The sequence below is a fragment of the Myotis brandtii genome, unplaced genomic scaffold (assembly GCF_000412655.1).
Source record: "Myotis brandtii unplaced genomic scaffold, ASM41265v1 scaffold504, whole genome shotgun sequence".
Classification (NCBI taxonomy): domain Eukaryota; kingdom Metazoa; phylum Chordata; class Mammalia; order Chiroptera; family Vespertilionidae; genus Myotis; species Myotis brandtii.
In genome coordinates this window covers 3,836,916-3,844,949 of record NW_005369217.1, presented here as the reverse complement: position 1 = coordinate 3,844,949, position 8,034 = coordinate 3,836,916, and the positions used below count along the sequence as shown (strand labels likewise).

Sequence of the window (8,034 nt, the reverse complement as noted above, 5' to 3'; positions counted from 1 at the left end):
GAGAGAGAAATAGAAACATCAATGAGAGGATCATTGATTGGTTGCCTCCTGCATGCCCCCTACTGGGGATTGAGCCTGCAACTTGGGCATGTGCCCTTGACTGGAATTGAACCCGGGACGCTGACGCTCTATCCACTGAGCCAAACCAGCTAGGGCAAAAATATATGTTTTTATTGATTTTAGAGAGAGAAAGGAAGGGAGGGAGGGAAAGAGAGAGAGAAACATCGATGAGAGAGAAACATTGATCGGCTGCCTCCTGCATGGCCCCCACTGGGGATTGAACCCACAATCTGGGCATGTGCCCTGACCGGGAATTGAACCTCCTAAACAGCAACCTCCTGGTTCATAGGTCAATGCCCAACCACTGAGCCACACCCATAGAGTGACACTATGTAGTTTTAATTGTACATTTAGTAAGTGTCTAAGATAGTGATGAAATTAGACAAGGTCTAATTTGAGCCTGAAAAGAATGAATCTTATAGGTGCATTTGATCCTTCATCAAAATAATTTGATAGATTAAATGTTCATTGTATTTTATCTTAAATGTTCATGGTATTTAATCTTAATATCATGGTGAAATAACCTTATCCTGTGTTAGCTAAAATACACTTTATAGTTTAATTGCTGGTCTCGCTCAAATCTGGTTGGTGTTGAAATACTAGAAACTTAAATTTATATATATCTAAGAAACATATGTTTAATAAAAGCTGAACGCTGTGCTCCTTAGAATGTCTGTAGATCTAAGTACAATATTAGTTGCCAGTTTTTGAAAAAGAAACTTGGTAAGTTGGTACCTGAAAGAATGAGTTCCAGTCAGAGCATTCCAGGAAGTGTTTAGAGGAATACTGCCAAAATGTGTTCTGAGGGAATTAATGGAGGGAAGGGATAATATTCAGTAGTTCCCAACTTTGTTTGACCATAGAATTCTTTTATTGGAAGTTTCTTACAGTTGTACTGTTTGCCAAAGGAACTTGAAATGCTGATCTAGACAAATGTTTCAGTCTTTATGACTAGAAATTCAGGTGATCCTTTACCTGGAAGATTATGTACTTCGCTGATCTTCAGCTTTAATAATTCAACCAAGTAATGTCCTCTGACTTTTTGAAGTTGTTAGATAAGAAAAAGAAGTTCTAATAATAGTGACAAACATGAAGGTCTCTTCCAAAGATCTGGATAGTCTAAAAAACAATTTGAAGAGTACCTTAGATGTAATAATGAGTGAGGCCTTAGAGGTTTGTTGTGGTAGTAAACTGAGATGTTTTGTGGGGTGGTTTGAGTTGTTCTCTATTATATGGTACTAGAGGTCTGGTGCACGAAAACTTGTGCACTGGGTGGGGGGGGGCGGTCCCTCAGCCCGGCCTGCCCCCTCTCACAGTCCAGAAGCCCTCAGGGGATGTCCTACTGATGGCTTAGGCCCATTCTCCACGGGGAGCGGGCCTAAGCCATAGTCTGGCCTCCCTCTGCGGGAGGCAACTGGGCTGATCAGGGGAAGGCACAGCTCCCATCAACCTGCTGCTGCTGCCACTGCCAGCCACAGCAGCTGCGAGGCCTGAGCCCCGGGCCTTGTAGCTGCCGGGGCTCACGACTGCTTGAGCCCATGACAGCCCCATGCCTCGCAGCCGCTGTGGTTTTGTCTGGATGGATGTCCGGAAGACGTCCACCCTAATTAGCATATTACCCTTTTATTGGTATAGATCATATCAGTTTGCCAGTCCAGTAAAGTGGCATCTATTCTTCAGGGATTCATGAGTAATTAACCCATTGTATGCCATAAGCGTCTGTAGACACAAGCGCCACACGCCACGTGCGTCCATAAAAAAAAATGTTTTCCCTAAGTGACAGTCCTGACCAACTTTAAAATCATTTTTCATGAGAATTTTCAGCTGAAAATATTCAAGAACACCTGAATTGTGAATATTATATCTATTTTTATAATATTCATTGCAAATTGATTTTTTTAATTCAAAATATCGTGGCGTGTTGGGATGGTTTTTATTTTGGACGCCTGGTAGTTAACTGGTTAATTTTAGCGCTAAGAGTATCATTCTGCCTTGAATACAGTATAACTCTGTTTCTGAAACATTCTTTTCAGCAAAGTAGAACTTGCTTTGACATCTGATGGCAGGACGATAGTTTGCTACCATCCTTCTGTGGATATTCCGTATGAACACACCAAGGTATGTATGAAAAAATCATATAACTTTAATTTGCTGTTAGAAGTATTCACACTTCCTGTGGTATCTAAAGAAGGATTTCCATGGGGAGCCATGGATGCTTTTTGTTTATTTGTTTCTCAACTAATAAATTGTAGATTGGACTGTACAAATAGAAACATTCTTGAAAACATTTTAATGTTAGAATAAAGTATGTTCTTTCTGAATCCAGATTCACAAATCTCATGATGATAGTATATAACATTAAATAAAAATCCTCAAACAAACTAAAATAATAATATGAAATAAAATCCTCAAACATGACTTAAAATTTAGACTTGACTTACAATGATTCTTTTCTCCAGGAAGTAGGCCCTTTGATTATCTAGACCAGCGGTTGGTTCTCAACCTGTGGGTCGTGACCCCTTTGGGGGTCGAACGACCCTTTCACAGGGGTCGCCTAAGACCATCGGAAAACACATATATAATTACATATTGTTTTTGTGATTAATCACTATGCTTTAATTATGTTCAATTTGTAACAATGAAAATACATCCTGCATATCAGATATTTACATTACGATTCATAACAGTAGCAAAATTACAGTTATGAAGTAGCAACAAAAATAATTTTATGGTTGGGGGTCACCACAACATGAGGAACTGTATTAAAGGGTCGCAGCATTAGGAAGGTTGAGAACCACTGCTCTAGACCCTGGAAAGCATATTGTATATAAAGTTCCTCGTCATGTGTAGAAATACCAATGAAGACTGGCTTTAAGAAAGTTAAAATGATTTGTATTTTTGCTTTTCTGGTCATTTATATTTGAATCTAGAGCATGTTGATTATCTTCCATAGATCCATGTAGAAAGATCCTTCTTTTTTTGCTTCTGCCTTGGTATATGTTTTATTAAAAATACTAATATTCTAGTCTGGCCAGTATGGTACAGTGGTTGAGCATTGACCTATGAACCAGGAGGTCACAGTTCAATTCCCAGTCAGGGCACATTCACGGGTTGCAGGTTCGATCCCCAGTAGGGGGTGTGCAGGAGACAGTCAATCAATGATTCTTTCTCATCATTGATGTTTCTGTCATTCTCTCCCTCTCCCTTCCTCTCTCTGAAATCAATAAAAAAATATATATATATTTTTAAAAACTAATATTCTAAAAATGTTTCCAAATTTAGGATTTCTTGTTTAGGAAAATAAAGATATTCCACCAGGGGCAAAAAAATAATGATTGGAAAAATAAAGTAAAAATATAAGTACTAGGCAGTTCTTTTTGGTGGTTGATGTAATGGAAATTTTTGAACATCACATTTTTAAAATTTTTAAGAAATTAAGAAAATTCAGGATGACAGTTACGAATGTTTTATGAAGTTGATATTCAGTTTTATTTTAGTTTTTCCTTTTTACTGAAACATTCATGTACCCTTTCTTTGAAGTTGATCAAGAAGATCAAATACTGCCTAATAATCAATTCTGAGTCTGCCAGAGGCTCTTGGTATAGACTTCGAAGAATCCAGTAATTCCTATGTCTTTTATCTGTATGCCTAGAAAACAAAAATCTCTTTTTAATCATATACAGCAGAGAGAATTTGTGATGTATTAGAATTGGGTCTGCTTGGGAATAGGACCGTAGACCATGAATATTTATTAACCCTTGAAAATCACTTAACTTCTTGATAATGTTTAAAACATTTGATTTTTAACAATAAGTTTAATAACCTGAAAGAGAGGAAACTGTAGGTTCCATTCCCATATTTGCTGATACCTCTGAGGATCTGATAGTAGCTTGCAAAGACATATTAATATTTTACTTTACAAAAAGATGATAAAGTGTCGTAAGGAGCACTTTTTCTTTTTTTTAAAAAAAGTAGGTTTTTATTGATTTCAGAGAGAAAGGAAGAGGGAGAGGGAGAGAGGGGAAGAGAGAGAGAGAGAGAAAGACATATCAATGATGAGAGATAATCATTTATTAGCCTCCTACATGACCCACACTGGGTATTGACTGCAGCGTGGCTATGTGCCCTGACTGGGAATCAAACCGTGACCTTTGGGTTCATAGGTGGACCCTCAGCTGGGCAGGAGCACTTTTTCTTTAAAATAAATTTATATAACTTTTTCTGTTTGAGGATATAAAATAAATGTTAATAGCTACCTACCATTATTGAACTCTTAGGTAATGAGAGACAGCTAAGCATACTCTATATCAGTGATGGTGAACCTTTTGAGCTCAGCGTGTCAGCATTTTGAAAAACCCTAACTTAACTCTGGTGCTGTGTCACATATAGAAATTTTTTGATATTTGCAACCATAGTAAAACAAAGACTTATATTTTTGATATTTATTTTATATATTTAAATGCCATTTAACAAAGAAAAATCAACCAAAAAAAATGAGTTCGCGTGTCACCTCTGACAAGCGTGTCATAGGTTCGCCATCACTGCTCATGGTCATGGTTGACCACATGGAAGGGTTAGCTCAGGGAGGCGGTGCCTGGGCAGGGTCCAGGGGAGCCCCATGCACACAGCTTCCCGTGCCCTCTCCTGCGGACACCATCGAGTGTTGCCCATCAGGGAAGCTCCCCGAGCTTGGGGTCCAGGGCTTTTGTTGGGGGTTGGGCACGTCGACACGGCCGACCGCCTGCGCCTGACCTCAGTCCCCACTCCTAGAGGCTGAGCTGATAGGGCTTGGCTAACAGCCCCCCACGAATCCCACTGTTGGCACAGCCTATCTGACCCCACGCCAACCTGTGGGGTCGGGCCTGGGTACTATTGTCCTCTCTCTTTCACAGAGGAAGACACGAGGCTCAGAGAGGTCAAGCGACTTGCCCAAAGTCACACAGCCAGTTAGGGGGCGGGGGCGGAGTAGAACCCACGTGCCGTGGCTCTAGATTCCCGCTTGCAATCCCTGAGCACCTGTGGCCGCTCTGTCCATTGTCTTTGTGGGCGGTGCTCAGCCTCTGCGCAGTCCAGCGTCTGTGGCTGTCACCCTACGCCAGAGAGCCCCGGGACGCCCGTGGGGTCCTCCCAGAAGTGGAGGTGCTGAGGCTGGAGTGTGCCCAAGAATTGCCGGGAGCCCACCGGCCTCCGCTCTCAGACGTGCTGACCGGGGGGCTGGGGAGGTCTCCACACCTGTCTGAGTGGGGACTTGGGGTGAGACCATGTGCCGCCAGCCCCCTCAGAACTGACGGGGGGAGGTAACTCACTGGGGGTCCTACCAGCGGGTCGGCCTCATGCAAAACCCGAGCACCTGCACGCTCCTGTGCCAGCTTCTCCTCAGGGCGAGGCAGACGGTTGGACCTTCGTCCGTCCATCCGTCCACTCGGCGTCTGGTATAGGAGGTACCAGGAGCCAGTACCAGGAGCCGGAACCAGGAGCCGGAACCAGGAGCCAGTACCAGGAGCCGGAACCACTTCAGTGGCGGCGGGAATGTGAAATGGGGCAGCTGCGGTGGGAAGCAGTCTGGCAGGTCCCCCAAAAGGTGAGACGTGGGACTGCAGCGGGTCCTGGACTAACGCCGTTTTGTGGGGTGTGCAGGAGGCAGCTGATCGATGTTTCTCTCTCATCGATGTTTCTGACTCTCTATCCCTCTCCCTTCCTCTCTGTAAAAAAATCAATAAAATATATTTTAAAAAAATTAAAAAAAATTTTTTTTCTTTCTTTTTTTTTTTTTTACACAATTTTCTTTTTATTTATAAGGAAATCAAGTATATACTCACCTTGTCCAGGCTGTCTATCCCCACCTAAGAAATGTAATCTTTACTAAACCAGTCTTCAAACCCACCCCTTTCCCATGCTTTTTACTGGCATTTCTTTTTTTTTTCTTAATTTTTTTTTTTTGATTTTTTTTAGAGAGAGAGGAAGGGAGAGGGATAGAGAGACAGACACATTGATGAGAGAGAATCATTGATCGGCTACCTCCTGTACACCCCTACTGGGGATCAAGCCTACAACCCTGGGCATGTGCCCTAACTAGGAATTGAACCAGCAGCTTCTTGGTTCATGGGTTGATCCTCAACCACTGAAGCACTCCAGCCAACGTGTCATAGGTTCGCCATCACTGCTCTATTTTATGTCACTTAATCCTCAAGTCTTTATTAGGTATCTATTACTTCTCTGACTTTACAGAAAGGGAAATGAAGAGCTTAAATAACTTGCTCAAGGTCACAGAACTAATAAGTGATAGAATCAGAGGCTGAAGCCCAAGTCCTTTACCTCTTCATTATACATCCTCCTGATTCCTTCCCACACTACATTAAGTGTTTCCTTATTTCTACTTCTGTCAAATTGTTACTTCTAAATCTAACTTTGAAGGCCTTTCATAATCTGGTTTCTTGAGATCCACTTTTTTGTTTGTTTTTAAACCATTAAACGTTTACTATTGTATTTGTTTTTTCACAACCCAGGCTTGTGCCCTTGGCCGGAATCAAACCTGGGACCCTTCAGTCCACAGGCCAATGCTCTATTCACTGAGCTGAGCCAAACTGGTTAGGGCTGTATTTGTTTTTTAAATGTTTTTATTGATTTGAGAGAGAGAGAGGAAGGGAGAGTGACAGAGAGACAGAAACATTGATGAGAGAGAAACATCAGTTGGCCGTCCCCTGCATGCCCCCCTAACTGGGGGGTGGAGCCCAAAACCCAGGCGTGTGCCTTGACCGGGAATAGAACCAGCAGTTTTTTGGTGTAGAGGACAAGAACCAACTAACTGAGTCACACCAGTCAGTGAGATCTTTTTTTTTAAAATGACCTATTTATTTTGTGTTCTTACCTATATTTCTTTACTCATAAGGTTTGGTTATCCCTTGTAGAATACATTCTACCCTCTGAGAAGTCTCTGATTTGGCTCCCATTCTACTTCGCACTGATATCTTTGTTACTTTGCATTTCTGATAATCTTGTGCCACCTTCATACATTTATATATTGCCTTTTAAAGAGGTCTTATTGTTTCATGTACATAAGCTAAGTAAATGTAAGTGTATGCTAAAACATTCTCAAATTACCATAAAGCATCATTTTTTTACATTTCAGTCATCTAAACACATGGAAGTTTTCCTGCTTCCATTATATATAAGAAATTTTCTGCCCTAACTGGTTTGGCTCAGTAGATAGAGTGTCGGCCTGTGGACTGAAGGGTCCCAGGTTTGATTCCGGCCAAGGGCACAAGCCTGGGTTGTGGGCTCGATCCCCAGTAGGGGGCGTGCAGGAGGCAGCCGATCAATGATTCTCTCTCATCATTGATGTTTCTATCTCTCTATCCCTCTCCCTTCCTCTCTAAAATCAATAAAAATATATTTTAAAAAATAAAATAAAATAAATAAAAAACAAATACAATAGTAAACGTTTAATGGTTTAAAAACAAACAAAAAAGTGGATCTCAAGAAACCAGATTATGAAAGGCCTTCAAAGTTAGATTTAGAAGTAACAATTTGACAGAAGTAGAAATAAGGAAACACTTAATGTAGTGTGGGAAGGAATCAGGAGGATGTATAATGAAGAGGTAAAGGACTTGGGCTTCAGCCTCTGATTCTATCACTTATTAGTTCTGTGACCTTGAGCAAGTTATTTAAGCTCTTCATTTCCCTTTCTGTAAAGTCAGAGAAGTAATAGATACCTAATAAAGACTTGAGGATTAAGTGACATAAAATAGAGCAGTGATGGCGAACCTATGACACGTGTGTCAGTGGTGACACGCGAACTCATTTTTTGGTTGATTTTTCTTTGTTAAATGGCATTTAAATATATAAAATGAATATCAAAAATGTAAGTCTTTGTTTTACTATGGTTGCAAATATCAAAAAATTTCTATATGTGACACAGCACCAGAGTTAAGTTAGGGTTTTTCAAAATGCTGACACGCTGAGCTCAAAAGGTTC

General features: G+C 41.1%; 1 protein-coding gene across 1 annotated transcript in view; it reads left to right on the top strand.

Annotated features, from left to right (window-relative positions):
• MRPL42 (mitochondrial ribosomal protein L42) overlaps nt 1–8,034 on the top strand; it is a 39,853-nt gene that overhangs the window by 7,942 nt on the left and 23,877 nt on the right. The window contains exon 3 of the mRNA XM_005877028.2: nt 2,094–2,178. Coding sequence (XP_005877090.2) covers nt 2,094–2,178 — 85 coding nt within the window. The remainder of the gene's footprint in view (nt 1–2,093; nt 2,179–8,034) is intronic.